The sequence below is a fragment of the Nelusetta ayraudi genome, unplaced genomic scaffold, assembly GCF_046127955.1.
Source record: "Nelusetta ayraudi isolate G7.1 ecotype Tasmania unplaced genomic scaffold, CSIRO-AGI_Nayr_v1 ptg000017l, whole genome shotgun sequence".
Taxonomy (NCBI): domain Eukaryota; kingdom Metazoa; phylum Chordata; class Actinopteri; order Tetraodontiformes; family Monacanthidae; genus Nelusetta; species Nelusetta ayraudi.
In genome coordinates this window covers 7530697-7551235 of record NW_027466067.1, presented here as the reverse complement: position 1 = coordinate 7551235, position 20539 = coordinate 7530697, and the positions used below count along the sequence as shown (strand labels likewise).

At 42.9% G+C, this 20539-nt stretch overlaps 2 protein-coding genes across 3 annotated transcripts; both read left to right on the top strand.

The window, feature by feature from the left end:
- The first annotated feature begins 142 nt into the window (after window positions 1–142).
- Window positions 143–20049, top strand: cpne1 (copine I). 2 transcript variants are annotated; one of them, XM_076025122.1, is made up of 16 exons: window positions 143–152; window positions 13617–13745; window positions 13884–14063; window positions 14406–14480; window positions 14573–14644; window positions 14780–14863; window positions 14950–15039; window positions 15115–15213; window positions 15300–15386; window positions 15758–15817; window positions 15913–16046; window positions 16499–16553; window positions 16680–16734; window positions 16909–17042; window positions 17153–17389; window positions 18047–20049. In XM_076025122.1, exons 2-16 carry the CDS (start codon window positions 13617–13619, stop codon window positions 18161–18163), a joined length of 1608 nt encoding a protein of 535 aa, XP_075881237.1. In that variant the 5' UTR covers window positions 143–152; the 3' UTR covers window positions 18164–20049. The 2 variants fall into 2 exon arrangements, with proteins under 2 accessions (XP_075881237.1, XP_075881236.1); XM_076025121.1 differs by lacking the exon at window positions 143–152 and adding an exon at window positions 11005–11206.
- On the top strand, window positions 173–7107 carry rbm12 (RNA binding motif protein 12). Its single transcript, XM_076025120.1, has 2 exons — window positions 173–282; window positions 3161–7107. Exon 2 carries the CDS (start codon window positions 3189–3191, stop codon window positions 6012–6014), a length of 2826 nt encoding a protein of 941 aa, XP_075881235.1. The 5' UTR covers window positions 173–282; window positions 3161–3188; the 3' UTR covers window positions 6015–7107.
- Window positions 20050–20539: the final 490 nt, after the last annotated feature.

Here is a 20539-nt window from a genome sequence, read left to right as displayed (position 1 = left end):
ACGCCATTGGTACCGCGAGATTTACGCCGACATTTCGTGTCTCTACAATAATCTGCACACACACACGCCAGAGAAGAGAAGGCGAAAGAGAATTCCAGAACGTCGTTAATGAGTAAAATCTCATTGCGTTTGTTGGGGGAAAAAAAATCTCGGTAAGAATCTAGCAGTGGCGGCCCATACCATGATGCACTGACACAAGGGAGAGAGACTCTTTCGCTTGCATTTTGCTCTTTTCTTTCTCAACACACAAAGCGCTAGCATCCAGCGATGTGGCTAAATGAGGTTAGCATGCTTAGGTAGCCAACACAAGGGGAACACGCTAAAAATGAACATATCTGCCATTTACCATCTTCCTGATTGCTAGTCTTTCTCTTTTACAGGCATTTTGTAAGATATCTCTGTCTAGGTAAAGCGCCTGTGCAAAACGATAATGGCGACACGGAAGGTTTTAATAGTAGCTTCTCGCCAGCGATCCGCTCGCTAGTCAAAATGCAAATTTTCATCGTGTGGCTCAGTGTTATTTCCATTACAGTTTCCGGTAATTTGAAGTCTTGAAAGTTGTGACTCTGGATTTTGACAGTTTAATGGAACTGCAAGCTTATATGTGCCTAAATCCTCTGAGGTGGAACTAGAAAATTAGAGGCAGAGTCCACGCCCCTGGCCAGTGACGTAAAACGTCCGCCTGTATGTAATCGTCGACGTAATCGTTGTTTTTAATGAGGGAACCAATCTTTAATACAACTGCAAATAATTTATTTTTTAAATTGATATTGCAATTACTAGTGATAAGAAATGTTCTTGTGAAACTCTTTGTCAAATCTATGCAGGGGGTCTGTACTTTTCTGCATCTCTGTTTGTGTTCTGTGAAGATCAGCGGATTTTAGTGCAGCCGCCTCTGTCGAGATGATGGTGGTAAAAGAGCTGAAACATGTGGCTGTTGGTTCTCCAAAGGATGGAGGGAACAGATGGTGTTGTGCCATATCCCGTTGGCTCTGCGCTTCAAGACGCCTTTGGGTTTGATTTAGCGCTTTACAAATAAAAAAAAAAAATTGGTTGATGGATTGATTGAATGTCCTGTCAAAGGAATTTTGAACTCCCAAGTTTGTCATGTGTCTTGAGTTTTAATTGGGAAACAAGATTTTGAGAGCAGACAGAATTTTGGTGTTAATTTCATGCTCATCATTCTGGTCATTTAAAAAAAAAAATGTGTTTTTTGTTTCAATGTTGGGCTCAGGAATTAAGGCGGTGATTTTGCTGTTAATTAGACTTTCAGTATTGGATTTTGTTTTACTGTACCTAGACTTTGTGCAAGCTATGATAGCTCTTTTGGCCTGTTTTCTCTGTGCCAATTGCTGAAGACTTTGAAGTGTTTCTGCCTCTTTGTGTTTAAACCTGTCTGTGCTGTTGATGTTTTGATGCAGTAAAAGAGGGATGGTTTTACTGATTTAGAACTGGATCTCGAAGAGGTGTGGGGTGGAGAACCAGTGTTAAGTTACAAGATGTGAGTGACAATGCTGACGTTCACACACTGATTTTTCTGTTATTGATGATGATGATAATGATGATGTCTGGTGTAAAAATGAAAGTCACTTCAGGAACCAGAGAATCTTTTTATAGACGCTTTTTTTAAACAGTTTCTGGCCGTCATTTTGGAGTTGTGGAATTTTTTCAAAATGTCCACTATGAAGTTTATTGTTTAGCGTTGTTGTTGACCGCGGTTCATAGAAGCATTAAATGCTTTGAACTTGTTTCCCTATGCTGCTTGTTGATTATTATTGTTCACTGCTTTTTATTCAGTAAATGTTTGGCTATGTTATATTCAGCATAAGCTGATGCTTCACCTCTTTTGGCTTTCTCTTCTTATCAGCTGCTTTCTGGAACTGGTGATCAATTGCTGATATTGCTTTTTACGCTTATAATGCTAATGTTGCGCTGGTTGACTTCATGCTTGAGATGCTCTGGTTTACCCAATTTTGGCTTTGCACTTGTTAATGTGATGATTACATTGCTATTGCTCTGGTGTTCAAGTCCTCCCATGATGGTCCCAATATGTTTTGCTGGGTGTTTTATTGCTGGTTGTGTGCTGCAATCAGTTAATGGGGTACTTTTTTCTCAGGTTTTACAATATGAAGTTTCACATAGAAGGATCGGTGCCTTTCTGTTGCTGTTGTGTTTTGTAGAGGTGTAAAACTTCTTTGTTCTTAATGTTGATGACTACTTACAGTATTCGTGTGAGTTTGATGGATTGGATTGTTGAATTTAGTTTTGCAGTCACTTGTAGTGGTTTTAGAGATGTAAAAATAGCTGTCATACAGAAGGGTTAAATGCGGATGTTTTAGAGCTGTCAGTCTTGTCATAACTTTCATAGGTTGAGAGAAGGCATTTTAAGTCAATTTGTGACTAAACAAACTACATTTTTCTCCACATTCCTCTAACCATGTATATAACATGGTTACCCCTGCTGTCTAATATGAAGTTACTGTTACAGAAAAAAGGATTATGGACAGGCTTACGATTGTTTGAAAAACAAAATAAAACAAGGAAGGTAGTCAAAGCTGATAAAAAAAAATATTGAAAAGGCATATGGGTTGATTGAACTGTTTTCTCATGTCATTGTTTGTCAAAATCTTCTGTTCTGTTAGTTTACACATCAGTCCGTTGCATGTCAAAGACTTTTATATTTGCAAATTATGAATGACTTTTCATCTGTTACTTTAGATTTAAAATACAGAAATTAAAGTCATTTGAAATAGGTATGTTGTATTGATTTTTGTAGGTGCTAATCCTGTTGCTAAATTATATAATCTACTTCAGTGGAGTAAGTTATTTTTTTAAAAGCCAAAAAAAGTTGTTGAGAGTTTTGACTGAGTTTATTTCTCTCACTCATGTGAAAATGTTAATTTCTAGTGTTGACACCCAAAGCTCCTTTCCAAGCACCACTGGTTTCCAAATGTCTGATCCCTAAAATGAATTTTCAAATTAAAAAAAAAATATATATATTTACTTGGTTGTCCAGAAGGGACTTGATTTTGAGCAGTATAGGCAGCAGAGCCATCAATTTTATCCAACATTGGATCAGAGTTTCCCTAAGGAAGCATCTGGAAACCACTGGCATCTTATTTCTGCTCTAAATCTGACAGTAGTGTTGCTTTCTCCCCAGGTTGTAGGGCTGTTGTTTAGCAGTCAGTATGGCCGTAGTCATCAGGCTCCAGGGTCTGCCCATAGTGGCTGGCACCATGGACATCAGACACTTCTTCTCTGGCCTCACCATCCCTGACGGGGGAGTGCACATCGTAGGGGGGGAACATGGCGAGGCCTTCATCGTCTTTGCCACTGATGAGGATGCACGGCTGGGAATGATGCGTACAGGTGGGTCCATTAAGGGCTCCAAAGTGTCTTTGTTGCTTAGCAGCAAGACAGAAATGCAGAACATGATTGAACTGAGCCGTCGCAGATTTGAGGCCGGAACTGGAACCGTGGAGACAGCTACAGCTACCGCAGGAAATGCAAACAGACAAGCAAATGCTCCCATACCAACAGTGCAACCCGGAACAGCGGGCCGAAGTGGAAGTCATGCAAGCCATGTAAGCCATGCAAGCCATGCAAGCCATGGAAGTCACGCAAGCCACGGAAGCCATGGAAGTCACGCAAGCCATGGAAGTCACGCAAGCCACGGAAGCCATGGAAGTCACGCAAGCCACGGAAGCCATGGAAGCCAGGGGTTCAGTAATACCTCCGTGTCAGTCACAGCAGCAAGCTCATCTCAAGAGCCCCAAAGCATCAAGGCAGTGGCCAATATTGTCCCCAGCTTCCCCAACAGCTATAGTTCTGCCCCAACTACTATCAGCACAGCTTTGGCATCACTAAGTGCAGGTCCTCCTCCCATCCCTCCCCTGCCAAACATGTCATCCATGCCTCCAATGCCCACTCTGCCCACCCTTTCAGTACCTCCCCCTGTGTCCTCTCTTCCCCCCGTCCCTACTGTCTCTCAACTTTCCCAAGGCCCTCCTGTTCCTCCTATGTCTCATCTTCCTCATATGTCCTCACTGCCTCCTTTCAACCCATCTCTTCCTCCACCAGCTGGACTGGCCTCTGGCCTCCCTCTCGGCACCCCCAACCCTATGTTATTTAATCCTCTCTCCCCTCTGGCCTCGCTTGGCCTCCAGGCCCATATGAAGGCTGCTGTAGCAGCCAGTGGAGTAGTCAGCCCAGATGAGTTGTTTGTCCTCCTGCAAAATCTCCCATTCTCTTGTACAGAGGTAGATGTTAGGAGTTTTTTCCGTGGTCTAGGAGTGGATGGTGTTCGCCTGCTTAGAGATGGACAGGGCCGTCCAAGTGGCAGGGCTATGGTTAAATTCTTCTCACCCCAAGACAGCTTTGAAGCTGTGAAACGGGGTGGTGGCATGATGGGCCAAAGGTACATTGAGATTACCCCAGGCTCTGAACGGCAGTGGGCCAGCATCAGTGAAGGTGGACCTGGCGAGGCTTCTCGTAATATCAGCAAATTATCAGCAATTAATGAGCCACTAGAGCAGCTGCACCGCCGTGGTAATGCAGGAACTGGAGGAAGGGATCAGCGAGAGAGGTCACGATCTCCTCACCGGCAGGAGTACTGCGTCTACCTTAAGGGGCTTCCTTATGAGGCAGACAAGACACAGATAAAAGAGTTCTTTAACAGTTTGTCTATTATCGATGACAGCATCTACATTGCATATGGCCCTAATGGAAGAGCTACAGGAGAGGGCTTCCTTGAGTTTAAATCAGAACAAGACCACAAGACGGCGCTGGGTGCTCACATGCAGTACATGGGAAGCCGTTTCATTCAGGTTCACCCAATCAGCCGTAAAGGTATGCTTGAAAAAATAGAAGCCATCCGAAAACGTGAAGCTGCACACGGCGATGGGAAGAACCCAGATGGCTCAAAGAATCCTAGGAACTGTGCTCATATTACCAATATCCCTTATAATATCTCCAAAAAGGATGTCCGTGCTTTCCTGGAGGGTGTGGCTATTTTTGAAGACACTCTTAAGGTTCTGACGGACAGTCATGGCAACGGTTTAGGTCAGGCTATCTTTCAGCTTCGAGCCGAAGAAGATGCCCGCAAAGCTGAAAGACTTCACCGCCAAAAGCTCAACGGACGTGATGCTTTTGTACATTTGGTCACGTTTGAACAGATGAAGGAAATTGAGAGGAATCCTCCTCCCCAAAACAAGAGGGGCCCACGCAACCAGAATCCAAGAAACCAAAATCAGAACCAGCACCAGCAAGTCCAGCCCAGTCCACAGCAACCCCAAATTAACCCATTCGCTGGTATTAGTGGTGATGAGTTTAATTTTCTCAGAAGCACAATGGGAACCCTAAACAACGCCCCTTTCGTGGCTCAGTTCTCAACCCCAGGAAATGGACTAGCAGGTCCTCCTCCACTTCCTCCCCTGGCAGCAGGGCTTGGGGATGTGAATCTGGGTGTTGCTCCTCCCCTTGTTGCAGGTCTTCCTGGAGCTCCAATCCTGGAGCCACCTGTCTTTCGACCTGGAGCAGCCGGGGCAATCCCATTTGGTCAGGAAGCAATTCGAGGGTTGGTGCCCTTTGACAATCCCAACAGAAAAGCAGGTGCTGGAGCACAGAACCGAGCAGGAGGGGCCAATAACAGCCAGGGTCGCCCAGGCGCTGGGCATGTTGGCGGACAGCCAGTCTTCACACCAGGAGCTGAAGCTCTTCATAACCAGCCGGCTCCGGTGGGAGCAAGCAATTCCAATGGTCAGCGCAGTGCTGCTGGGCCAACAATTGTAAAACTCCAGAACATGCCATTTACCGTGACTGTGGACGAAATTATGGACTTCTTCTATGGATACCAGGTTGTGCCAGGCTCGGTATGTTTGCAGTTTAGTGAGAAAGGCCTGCCAACGGGTGAAGCCATGGTTGCCTTCCAGAACCACAATGAGGCCAGTGCTGCCGTCATGGACCTCAATGACCGGCCTATTGGAGCGCGCAAGGTTAAGATAAGCCTGGGCTAAAGCGCTTCCAAAAACAGACCAACAAAGATGTAAAAATAAAAACAATCAGACTGTCGCTACCAGGGTCGACCACCCCACGTGAAAACAAAGCCAGCCGAAACATAACTGACACCCATAATCATAGCTTTCAACTCAACTGTAAAGTAGCTGCTTTGCTAGATCATGCCCACCAACTGTTGCTAGAAGCTCTGCCTCTCCAGGTTGATGGTGGGAGGTAAGCTGTCATCTGTGCTCTGCATTCTGCGACTATGACTGAGAGATTTCCTTGCGCTCCTCAATTTTCTGTGGTTGCTCAAACTTATGTCTGTTTGGGTAGACTTGATGTTCTTTGTCAATCTGTTTCCATTGCATCTTTTTTTGCCAAGTCATATCCAGAGGTTCAAACACTGACCATATTCACATGTTTTGTTGCAATGTGATGTCAATATTTTTTATGATGCCAACAAACAGAAGTGGTGTGTGCGCTCAAATATGCTTTGCTGTTCTGGTTTCAAATGTACATGCTGTTTAAAAAGCTATGTTGCCATGTTCAAATGATTTTGCTGTGTTGCTACAGTGAAGCATGGACATGCCTCCATGTTATGGGAAAAAAAAGGTTGACTTGACCCCAGTGCTGGTGCCATGTTCGAGGCCTGAACCTCAGTCGTTATGGTAAAATGTAGACACGTGGTGTAAAAATGCATTGTTGATATGTGGAGGATGTGGAGATGACAGGTCTCTGACTTATGTTTTACTTTGTAAATATTGACTTTTGGCTGCAGTCTTTTTTTTTTTTTTTAAATGTACACCTTTTCTGATGTTGCTTTGTTTCAACATTGCCTCCACCTTACCCGCCCCCCGCCCCCCGCCTCACCTCTTGTGGCTACCATGCTGAACAGCCATTTGGACTGTAGAGTGCAGAGAGTCTAGCATTTTTGTTTTTTGGTAGCGTGTTTTAGCTTTTCGTTGTATGCATGTTTTGATCATGAATTGAATGTGATCCGTTAAAGCTTTTTTTGTTTCTACTGTCAGTCTGAACAAGTTTGTATGATCGTATAACATTACATTATTGGAGTCTTTGCTTTGGTTAATAAAAGGATATTCCTGATCCTCATCTGCAAACGGCCCTCTCTGATTGCCAGCTCTTCACTGCCGGATAATGGAAACTTTCTGGTTGATAGTTGTTTTTTTTTTGGCTATTTATTTATGTTCTTTGAATATAGAGGACCTTCAGTGCAACATCCTCATTGCAATACCAGGTATGGAAATGTCTAAAATGTCATGTTGAGACTGCTTTAACGCCTGCAAATTGATTCCAAATAAGTGAGCGGGGCAGTGTAAAGTCAGTGGGTGATGCCGCTTTACTAAAACCACTCGCATACACATAAATGCATAGAAATATAATCCAAAGTATAATGCAGATATAGCAAGTAGACAAATATTCTATATACGTATTAGGCCTTATTGTCATCTATATAGATATTTTTTTAATCTAAATTTTTAGTGCTTTTATAAGTCAAACTTTTAAGAGTTTTAAAAACTCTTAGTATAGATGTGAAAAGCTGCACTATCAGCTAATGATAGCCTTTGTTGCTTTCCTCCTGACAGCAACTACACCTTTTTATCTGTGTCTGCAAAGAAATATTTAATCTATTTTTCAATCCTGACTGGCTCTTGTTAATGGCCTAATCATTAATGCTGTTTCTATATATGTAATGTTCACCACTCCAGTGGTAATAATCATTTTTCAGCTTATATTAATTTGTCATGCAGCTGGAGAAATGTCCCCATTTGGACATATTCGTACATGTTGGGGGGTATTAATTGAGTAAAAATATCTGTGTACATGTACACATAGCTGTTAATATAAATATTTATGATGTGACAATGACAAATTGTTAAATTGCAGTATTTCCAGGATTATTCTGTAAGCATTTTCCCATAGTCTCATTATAACAGCCTTTGGATCGGCCTTCCCCTCGCTGTCCCGTTACTTATTTGTTGTCCATCCCAGAAAATAAACTGCTGGCTGGCAGGCAGGCAGGCAGGCAAACATGGAGTTGAAGATGTGACCATAGTTATATTGTACAAATATTTAGCCTGGTCAAGACGGTTAATGGTATGGCTGAGAGCTGCAAGAGTTGCTGTGCACTTTCAGGAATGAACTAGCGAGCCACAATGTTGCATCCACTTTGTGCCAGTGGATGACGAAAGTGCTGAAGTTGAAGTGCTGAAGTTTATGTGGAGTGCGGAAAAAGAAACGCAAGTATTAAAGTGATTACAAAGTACTGCAGGTGAACATAAAAGTAGTTGAGTGACTGGATTGGAGACTTGACATCTCCTAATTAAATTGCTGTGAAATTCCATGTCCAATCAGGGGGAACTTTATAAAAAATATCTTCTTCAGGCAGAACAAAGTAAAAATGAAACAGTCCATATGATAAAACTGTTGCTGTTAAAGTTAAAGCCAGTTTTTATCAAAGCAATACACAAATTCACACAATGGTCGTCTGGGCTGCATACATAACTCAAAGTAGTTTGGCTGCTTTTTGCCTATGTGATGCGCTTCACCATGCTCATTCTGCTCAATGAACATGCAAATTTGGCCTGTCTTATTTTTCCGGACCAAGCTGAAGTCGTCTTGTTTGAAGATTTGCAGCCTACTGCTTTTAGAGAGTAGTGAACGTGTTGAAAAGAAACAATATTAGCGTCCGAGTGGCTGTGCATGCGATTGACAGTTAAAGAAAGTGATACCGGGGACATAATAAATCAAAGTGCTTACAACTAATGTGTTGTTGCTATAGTTGATTGTGTCTGTGTGGTGGGTTTGGCGTGATGAGAACAGTGAAAGATGACACGATGACTGACGTTGCTCCTGTTCATGGACGCGAGTCCGAACAGTCGGCCGGCATTTGGTGGTGAGAGTCGGACGAGTTGTGATTTGTGACTGCCACAGAGATGGCACCCGCCTGCTGAGATTTACCCCATCGACTGATAAGTGTTCAGAAACCTACAGGTGAGTGGTTGGTGGTTCATGATAAATATATATATATTTATTATATCCCTCTCTGCATATGAAACCCTGTGTCTCAAAAGCCCTATGTAAAGTCAAACCGATATGATTCCCAAATTGTCAGTGAACTTCACAGTATAAGGAAGGCCGCCCTTCTTTTCCTTGCTCTGCTTTTCAGAGTGTTCTAAAATAAAGCACATTAAAAATAATATGTTTGTTGTGGCATAAAAGGCACTGATACCTGCTGTATCCTTGTCTTAGCACTTTGAAAGGGTTAATTCTCACCCAACATTCACATGTATTGAGTCCTACGTAGCATCAGCTTTGACTGGGATATTAAAAGTGATGCTTGGTTTTGGAGGAGGCTACAGAGGTAGCAGAGGGATAAATGGGCTGTTTTTCTTTCAACCGTTTAATTCATAGTAATTAAACTGACAAAGCTGCTGCTTTGGATGTCAAGATTAAAAACCAAATACACATCCGCCTACAATATTTTGTTGTGATCCTCATCACATACATGTTAATGTTAATGTGGAGGCTTTCTGTGGACGGGGTTCATGAAAGCGAGAAGAACCTGTGGGTGAATGGATTTAGATTCTATGAAGTGGTCAGACCATGGTAGATGGTGGGAAATTAATGAATAAACAGCCACTACCACATTTTGTGACACTTATACGTCATATACTCTGTAATAAATATAGAACTAAAACCAAATGATCAGTTTTTGTTTATGCACTATTGTGTGGGCTTCTTCCAGCTCATTATTAGAACTGTGCTTCATGCTTTTTGGATTTGTTGGCCTAAACTTAATGTGAAGGGTGTTAAAAGACTGCTTGTTGAAGCTGAATGGAGGAAATCATTTTCATCTCACTGAGAACTGTGTGTCAAGCTCAGATCTGGATGACTCTGCAGCTTACTGTGTGTGCTGGGTAGCGTGTGTTTTTGAACTGTACGTCTGTAGTTTGGTGCGTTGTGCTTATTTTCTCCATTTTTCTCCTTCAAAAAAATGTGGTTGCTCCTGTGTTTTCATTTTTTTTTTTCCTGCAGAGGATGAACAGAGAAGGGGCCTGCTCCTTTGTGTGAGAAAGATGTGCTTCCCCCTCCCCATCCTCTGCACCCCAACTTTGCTGATACCGTTTTACTGCTGAAGTAAAGCATCCAAATCGTCACTTGACACTGAATGTTTTTGGCTTGAGCGTTTGTCCTTCAACACAGAAGCACACGTGTCACTGAGTGTGAACGTTGGGCTCAGGCTGACAGTCCACAGCGGCTCCATATGTCCAGCTGTGATGGGTGTTTTCATCAAGAAGAAACAATTATAGCACCCTGTCATTTCACTCCTGTCATTACACTGCTACGGACCTGTGTATCTTTCAGATGTGTGACTGCTCAGTCAAGCTATTGCGGTGCACTTGCTTTCTATCGTTTAGGGCCTTGGTAAATAAATAAATAAATCTTGGCTTATCTAAATGTAGTATGTGATTGACTCTTGGCGGAGGGGGTGGTGAGTTTTACGAAGAAAAACTGCAGAGGCTGGCCGCAGTCCAATTAACTCTGGACTGCTTTCATGACGCTTCCTTCCTCTTTCGTTGTCATGCTGGGCATCGGCAGGATTAGAACTTGAAAATGGATTTGTTTCCCTGTGATCAATAAAGTTGTTGTTTTTTGTTTTGTTTTTTTTAAATGAGAATTCCCCACGCGTGTGTACATGGACGTTTTATGCAACGTACAAATGAATTCTGAAGCTTAACTGCTGTTACATTTTGCACCTTCTTTGATCGGTTTCTCTTTATTTGACGTGGGTGACGACTGCAAACAAGGTGATTTACAGCCGTGAGCGCGTCGTGTTCAGGGGGCGTTACTGACAGCCAACTCGTCCAATTAGAGCGCGGCTGTGAACCTGACCGACCAATGAGAATTTGTCGGTGTGCCTGCCGCTCCCTGCTATCTTGAGCCAACGAAAGGTGCTGGTATTGGCTGCTTCCCCCCATAATAAAACAGTATTTCAACACAAACTTCGTGGCCCTATCAGGCTTAAAACAAACGGTGACAGTTAACGCCTGGTGTAGCCTCGCTTCTTCCCCCTCCGCTGACTGACTAAAGGGCGGTTTCCTGTTCCGGACTGTGAGTCATTCGTCTCCGCCTCAAACTCGTTCCTGTGCTCCCCGACGAAGATCAAGCAAACTTCTGACACAAAGAGGTGATGCTTTTATTTCCTCAATCGTTCGGGGGGGAAAAAAAATATGAGACCTGTTTATGTTTTTTAGAGAGAGGAAAGGAGGTGGTGTGTTTGTGTCTGCTGGCTGAGTGCTGTCGCTGCTGGACTGCTTTCTCAGACTCCACGGTGCGGGTGTTGCCTTCATGCGCCGCTTCGGCGGGTGCGCACAGCTCATCGGAACATACTTTGTTTTATTGCTTCACAATTCTGCTTTTTATTTCACCCAGTCACCGTTTTAAAACGTTGGTTTGGGAAGCACGCGAGCTTTGTGTTGAGTTGTGTCAAAGGCATTTCGTCATTCCACACGATTGCAGATTGTTCATTGGGTTGGGGTTAGTAGTTCATTCAAAGGGCGAATCGGACGTGTGAGTGGAAACTTGAAAAGTTTCAAGTCACTAAATCTCTGTTTGTGGACGAGCTTTAACTATGTTTTTTTTGGAAGAAAAATAATATTAATGGTTGGGCCTGACAACGAGACAGGTGTTCTCTATGGGTTGAGCCCTTGGTTCGTCAATGTTTGTGGGCATTGCGAAGTTGCGTTCGACATACAGCATTGTCTTAACAAGTTCATAGCAAATTCTCACTTTTTTTCCACTTTCCTTTTCTCCTCATTTGTTTTTTATATTTCATTCTTGTATTGCAACTGAGTAGCTAGTGGCAAACTTTTTTCTTCTTTTTCTTCTTTTTCTTTTTTTTTTTATTTACTGCAGGTTGAAGTCCAATAAATTGTAAATATAGTTCTTGAGATAGAGAAAACAATATCTCCAGTCCTTGTCACTCTAGATTATTGCCTGTTCATCTCCTCAAGGTGCTTACATTTTGCTGTATGTCACCATAAATCAACTAAGGAAACTCATTAAGTGTTGTTTAAAAAAAAACTTCTTTGTGTAATTTTATTTTCTGTATTTTAACTATTGTGTGATTACTTTTTCATTTTTTTTTTTAAATTTTACTTATTTGAACTAAACTTAACAAATACATAATCAGTCTATCACACAGCAGCAACTCAGTTTGTTTAGAGGTAACACCTGCTGAAGTTCAGAATGAGGAACAAAGTCGGTACAAGTGACTGTATTGTGGAGTGGTTGTTGGTGCTGCTCTGTTAGTTTTAAGACGTTGACATAACAGACATAGATTGAAACAGATTGATGGTAGATAGAATTGGCCATAGGGTCTGACCTTCAGACGTACTAAACCTATACATTCAGGGAAGCTCCTTTCAAAGCGAGCCATGCAAAAAAAGACAGATGTATGGAATAGCTTCCTAGGCTTGGTGCTTGATATTCAGTTTTAGCTGAACAAGTTCACATACAGTGTAGCATTCATAAACTACTTTGGAACTCATCAACAGACCTGAGAGAGACACTACCCCCCCGCCGTCCCCCTCAGTATTCTAATCAGGATTTTTATTATGGTGGCGCACAAGTGAACTTGCTGGCTTTTCTGCAGGGTTAAGTCAAACCTTTCAGTGGTGACAACGCTGCTGTTCAAGAGAAAATGAACTTCACTCTTTGTCGCACTAAAAGGCTGGCCTGTGTGAACATGACCTGCTGACGTCCAGAATTCTCCAGTAAAATTCTAGCTATCGTGCCGTATGCTGTCTCAGCTTCTGTGTTTGCTCAATCTCAGAGTCAATGTGAAGAATTCCTGTTTTGTTCCCTGTGCCTCTCCTCTGTGAATCTGAGAGCACAATGCAAGGTGATTGAAGGTGGTTGGATGGATGGATGGATGAATGTTTGCTGTTTTCCTGAGATGCTCTACTCATTGGAAATAGCTGTAGTCCCAGCTTGATAATTAGCCTGTATATATATCATTGTCACGCCAGTGGATGGAATCATGTCACAGTTTGTCCTTTTTATGGAAGAAGTTTGTGTGAAAACACTGCGGTGTTATATTTGACAGTCACAGCATCAGCTACAAAGCACCATGGTTCTCATTGTGTATTGTTAGCGTAGCTGAAGTAGATACTTCTCTCTTGTGACTGTCAGAAGCAGCTCACCGTGGACAAAGTGCAGTGCAAAACACGCTGCAGTCTGTTGATGCACACGCGCTGGAAAAGAAGAGCGATGGCACCTCGATGCTTGTCGCAGTTTTGCGCTGTTGGAGTTGCTGCGGTAAAACTCCAGTTTCATCACTGGTGTTGGTTGCCATGGAGACATTTGTTCTGCCCATGGTGGTTGGGCTCAGAAATGGGTTTTTTTTTTTTTCAATCCCACAGTGAGCTTCCTGTTCTGACATGTCGCAATGAGCAACTGCAAATGACGGTTACAGACCAATGAAGGTGGAATCCGCCCGAGCGGTTCAGTCACTTTTCATGCTGGCGTCTTGCTCCGACTTCTACCCACGCCTGTGTCCTGTCCTGTTCTGATTGTGTCTCTCTGTCGCCCTCCAGATGGCAGAGTGCGTTTCTAAGGTGGAGCTCACCGTTTCCTGTTCCAATCTGCTGGACAAAGATGTCGGGTCAAAGTCTGACCCGCTGTGTGCTCTGCTGCAGAAGTTGGGAGGAGACAAATGGACTGAGGTAGCGTGGTGCACGCGCACACAGACACACACACACACACACACACACACACACACACACACACACACACACACAATACAGGGGACATGCAATGATCATGATTTTTTTGATTTGTTTATTTTTCTCCCTGGCCACCAGCTTGGACGCACAGAGAAACTGGAGAACACCTCCAGTCCATCCTTCAGCCAGCGTCTGAGACTGGACTACCGCTTTGAGACGGTGCAGAATCTGAAGTTTGGGATCTACGACATCGACAACTCCTCCTCCGACCTCGGGGATGACGACTACCTTGGTGGAGTGGAGCTCACTCTGGGACAGGTACACATGCCAGAATATTTTTTATTCATATTTAATCCTCAAATCAGGTGAAGGTAGATTAAAGCAGCTTTTATTATACTCATGTTTAGCTATATTTTCTCATAATTCAAATGATAACATCCATCTCTGATGTTCATTGTTTTCGTAAAGATCTGACATGAAACGTTTTTATAGCCACTGACACTGATGTCCACACTTCCCTCTGCTGGACAAACTATTTAACTACTACAGCCTGTCCAAGATTTGTGAATTGTCTGTGCTTTGTCTCCAATGCACACTTTAGTGCAATAATAATGATAATAATTAAAGTAATAAAGAAGGGAAAATCCACTCTGTTTTCAGATTGTCTCCAGTAAAACTGTGACCAGGCCGCTGCAACTGAAGAAAGACAAACCTGCAGGAAAAGGAACCATAACTGTAAGTGCAGACTCTCTCTCGTTCTTTTTTTTTTATTTCAATTCTCTCTTAAATGCAAATACATCAACATAGGTTGTGTGTGTTTTATTTAGATCACAGCAGAAGAGATCAAAGACAATAGAGCCATTGTGTTGGAGTTGGAGGCTAAAAACCTTGACAAGAAGGTTAGTCCACACGTCCTGTGAATTTTGGAAAGGCCCAAGGTTTTGGTCTTTGAAGAAACACCTCTGTGAACAAAGTGGCCTCAAGCACACCAACTGTGTGTTGAGATTGCATCACATTGTGTTCTTCTTCTTCAGGACACGTTTGGGAAGTCTGATCCATTCTTGGAGTTCTTTAAAAAAGCAGATGATGGAAAGTGGCAGCTGGTCCACCGGACAGAGGTACACAAACACACACACACAGTTGTTACCAGGATGGAGATAGTGTTTTTGTCATGATGGGGATCATGCCTGTGGTTTGTTGGTAGGTGGTGAAGAACAATCTGAACCCCACCTGGAAGAAGTTCACCGTTCCCCTGCAGACGTTCTGCTCCTGTGACCTGGAACGACCACTGAAGGTACTACTCCTACTACTAACAGCAATTTAGCTCGTCACCAGTCACATGACACTCACCCCCCGCCTCCCTCTGCAGGTGGATTGCTCTGACCACGACAGCGACGGGTCTCACGATCTGATTGGCTCATTCACCACCACAGTCACTGAGCTTCAGAAAGGCGCCCACGGCTCACTGGTGAGCTCACTCAGAGCGACGTGTGTCACGTGTCATGTGGTTGTGTGTGCCGGTCAATTCAAACTGTCCGTCTCTCTGTCTGCCAGGTACAATTTGACTGCATCCACCCTGAGAAACAGAAGAAAAAGAAGAGCTACAAGAACTCTGGTGTTGTGTCCGTGAAAAACTGCAAGGTAGAGAACACGTTAGGGCTGCAACTAACCATTATTTTTATTGTTGACTAATCTATTGATTATTTGTTTGATTTGTCACAATTGTTTTCTTTGGTTTCGTTACCTATTTTGGACTTCTGTTTAACTTGCTTAAGTCTTTACACCTGTGTTATACTGTTGTACTCTGACAGCATATGTTTTTCAAAAGCATTTATCTGTCACATAGTTGCTATATTTGTCATTGTAAAATATCATTGGTATATTAATTAATGATTTAAAGGTTAAAGGCAATGTTTATCTGTGAAATTAATAATATAGTTCATCTAATAAATCAGTTCTCACAACTTAAATATCTAATAAGCAAATAAGCAGAACTCCCTCTGCTTCTGCAGCTTGTGGCTCAGTACTCCTTCCTGGACTACGTGCTGGGCGGATGTCAGATCAACTTCACTGTAAGTTTATAAAACACAACACGCACTAATGGGGAAAACAATGACTTCCTGGAGAGAGAAAGGAAAAAGGATGCGTTGCTGTGTGATCGCTGCAGGTGGGGATCGACTTCACCGGCTCCAACGGTGATCCTCGCTCGCCAAACTCTCTCCACTTCATGAGTCCAGATGGGCTGAACCAGTACCTGTCGGCCCTGTGGTCTGTGGGTCAGGTGGTCCAGGACTACGACACGTGAGTACAACCTCACACAGACACACAAGCTGGGCTTGAAAAACTGCAGGCTTAACAATGTTGTAGTGAATCCAAAACAATGCACACAAGAATGCTGCGTTTCCGTTTCACTGATTTTATTGAAACAGAACCAGGACCGTGCAAGTGAACCCTGCCTCCCTGTCCTGTAGCCTGCTGTGCTCCCTGCAGACTGGAGACATATTATTTTTCCAGTGTTTTTACCAGTGTTTTCAGATGTTAATGTGTCTGCAGCCTGTGTGAAGTGCCCAGAAAGTTTCATTCATTAGGTGCAGCAAAACACATTTTTTGCATTAGAGTGTTTTTGCATTAGACAGTAAATAGACAATCAAATGCAAAGTTTTCCGGAGCCGCATACAGTTTTAATTTTTAATGGCGTGAGGTTGCTGTTCAAGATAAGGACGTGTTTGTCTGTGTATTTCTCCCTTTTGCAGCGACAAATTCTTCCCTGCTTTTGGTTTCGGTGCTAAACTGCCTCCAGATTTCCAGGTTGGTGTTTCAGTGAACCAACGACCATCAGCACATCTCTCATCTCTTCATGTGCACCTTGCAGGCAAATGTTGAATAATCAGTGATTGACTGGTGTTTTGAACAGTGTTGTTGTTTGTCTTGCAGGCTGCACACCACGAGTTCGCCCTCAACTTTAACCCCACGAATCCCCACTGCCAAGGTACAGTAGATGAGATGCATGACGATAGATTTAGCAGTCAATTAAACTACATTAAAATCATTGTATTTATTTTTTGACGGAACGGGGAAGCTATTTGTGTTGTTCATATAACGAAGAAATAAATCACAAGTTAAAATATGTTTTTTCTTTGTGTTCCCTGCGTCTCTCTCTCAGGCATCCAGGGGATCGTGGAAGCCTACAGGATGGCTCTGCCCCAAATCAGACTCTCCGGACCCACTAATTTCTCTCCGCTCATCAACCACGTTGCCGGCATAGCGACCACCGGTGCCCAGAGCAACAGTGCCTCTGTGAGGACACACACACACACACACACACACACACACACACACACACACACACATGCAAGCACACAGACCCTCACACAGACCCTGAACCCGCTCTGATGTCCTCTCCGCAGCATTACTACGTGCTCCTCATCCTCACCGACGGTGAAATCACCGACTTCGACCAGACCCGGGACGCCATCGTCAGGGCGTCGCGGCTGCCGCTGTCCATCATCATCGTGGGGGTGGGGCCAGCCGACTTCAAGGCCATGGAGCTGCTGGACGGAGACGACGGCGTCCTGAGGTCGACGGTGGGCGAGGCCGTTGCCAGAGACATCGTCCAGTTTGTCCCCTTCCGCAAATTCAAAGATGTAAGGCCAGGTGTTTTTTTGTTTTTTTTTACAGGTTGTGTTTGTACTTGCGGTGTACTTTAAAAAAAAAGAAAGTGACTTTAAGACATTACATGCGTTTCCATTACCCCTAGAATTGTGCAAAACCTAAATATCGCAATAAAAAAAACTTGGTTATGGAAACGGCTGAATTTCGAAAAACCTCTCAAATATCGCTGAAAGGTTTTTATGCTCTCTCGAGGCGGTTTTTCAGACGTATCGATATAGACGTATCTCGCAAAAGTGTCATTGAAACACTTTTTCTGCATTTATGCATCAGCGGTTGTGACGTACCGGGTCAAGTGATCAGTTCGCTTCAAGTGAAAATGGCTCATTATGATTGGACGGAGGAGGAGACGCAATGTTTTTTTTACAAGTAATCAAAGAGAAAAATATAACAACCATTCTTGACAGCAATCGAAAACGTAAAATGTTTTGTACCTCCTCCTCAAAGTGGGGTCTCGCGGGTCGAGAGTTCACGAGAATTACGGCTGATGCACTTCACACCGTTCAATGGAAGCACCTGCAAATTGCAATTGCATTTTGTCGACATTTTAGAAATATCTCTCTTATTATGCAAAAAACTGTCATGGAAATGCAGCTAAAGTGATTGCTCTCCCTCTGTGTCGCCCCCTGCAGGCCCCCGTGCAGGCGCTGGCTCAGTCTGTCCTCGCGGAGGTTCCCAACCAGCTGGTGTCTTATTACAAAATGAGAGGCCTTGAACCCCCTAAAACGCAAACTGCCCCTAAATCCTAAATCCCGCCCCCTCCCCCGCCCCCACATCAACCCCACCCCCCCTCCTCATTCCAGGATCAGACCACGCACATCTAGTCTGGCTCCACCTACACAGTTGACCGACCGACCAACCTGCTGGGACCAACCTGATGCCTTGCATCTATTCCTGGCCAATTATTATCGCACTGAGTCGTCAGCCAATCAGGATGCCACACGCAACCATTCCCTTTTTTAAAAAAAAAATTCAAAAAATTATATTGCTTTTTCTTCTTTCTCTTTCTATTAGTTGGTGGAATGAGCAGAAATGAGTATTGAATCCATCTGCTGCTTCCACTGCGCACTATGCTAATCACACACGTTTAAGAACGTGTTTATTAATCACACAGCAGCTCACACACACAATGCACAGGGTCATCCCTGTGTGTTACTGTGTGCGCTGTTCTAATTAGCAATATTTATCAGGTATTAATACTTTGCACTTTTGCTTCAGATGCTGGAAAACTTTATCACACATGTATATGTATATATATATTTATATTTATATATATATATATATATATATATATATATATATATATATATATATGTTTTCCAAATCTTTTTATAGCCTCACTTTTGCCTTAGTGTAGCTGAGTGATCTTGTCTGACCTCGGCTTCTGCTGCTGCTTCAGCCTGAATGTTTCCTGACTGTTAAGTCTGCGCTCTCAGTGGCCTGTGGATGCTGCCAGCTGCACTCCATCAAATGACCTTTCTTAATTAAAGAAAATAGTTTATTCACATACACATATACGCACACAAAAATCACAAGATAGTTGTTGACGTGCCATTAAGCTAAGTGGAATGTCACTGACACTCTACCAAAGTTAGCCAATGAAAACTTCCTTGATTACTTGTTTCCTACTGGAAAGCCCGACACACACACACACACACACACACACACACACACACACACACACACACACACACACACACACATACATATATGAATTTGACTCACCACTGCTTTGGTGCATATTTTCTATGCAATTCTTTAGGAGTCATTTTAGCACTGTTACTTTCAGTTTTATCAAATATCACGTTAGGGACCATTCACCACATGGTGTGATAATGATCAGCTAACTGGAAACTAACTTTGATAAGTGTGCCTCTCCAGGCAGGAGGAAGACATCAGTGCCATGATATGATTTTTATTCTTTTTGCCTTGGTCAAGTCGAGCTGCGGCTCCTCTAGTTCCTGACACGTTCCTTTGTTGCAAACATTAATGTAGGATTTTATCACATGCAATGTAAAACTTTGCCAAGAGTAGGATTTATATTTGTGTTGTGCAATACCCTCTCGCAGAAGGGATGAGACTGTGTACATCATTAAATAAAATAGAGAGTGGACTAATTCCAGTGCGACGTATGCAAAATGAAAATTCAAAGTATTTGGTGTTTTTATTCAATTTGGCAGTAGGACTGATGACATGGGATGAAGCCACTTTAGATGAGAAGGGCCTCTGAAGACTTAACTGCATTCAATTCTGGCAAAACTAAGCACTCCGAAATGTACTCTCTGTTTTATTGAAACCTTACTGGCTTCCAAGTCATTTGTAGCCAGAAGAAAGTCCTAATCTTGGACATGTAGTTTGTGCCTTTTAGCCAAAAACTCTGCACTTTGATTGCAACTATTAGAATGAAATAAATTAAACAAGCCATCAGTGTCGAGCCTCAAATGTCTTGATATAATTTCATATACATATTGGAAACTTTCCCATTATATAAATGAATATGAAATGCTCTTAACCTATAGCTTAGTGGTTGATCCAACACCACCAGTTATCCTGCTACTAACCAGCATTACCACTGACATGTCTGTATGGATGCTGCCTGTAATGAAACAAATAAACAGCTTCAGGAAACAGAAAAGATGCTCTTGTCATGTCTTTACTGAATGTGCCTGTATTTTTCTTTTGCCATTTTCACCGTAAAATACCCATCTAGCGTAAAGATGTTTCACATTTTTGGAAGAAGAGAAGCTTATTTGTCCTTTTTTAAACACTTTGCTACATTTCTTTTCTTATTTTTCCTTCCTTTAATGGCATTGTTATTACACAATGAAATTAGAATAGTTTATGAAGATAAATAAATAAAAGATAATAGGTGGTAATTTAAAACGCACGTCATGGATAATTAGAATAGATGGTGGACTATAGTGTGGTTAACTCACTAATTCAAATTGCATGATGTTGCTTTTGGTTGAGTAAATATTTGCTCAAACTCAAGTATCCTCACTGGCGTGAGCGCTGCTTCTTGCCCCCGTGAGGTGAAGGAAACTCGTTGTGCAACTCTATTTGCCTTGCCAAACAGAAGACAGGACCTGCCCTAACAGACACAGGTGCCTGACACCACATGCTTG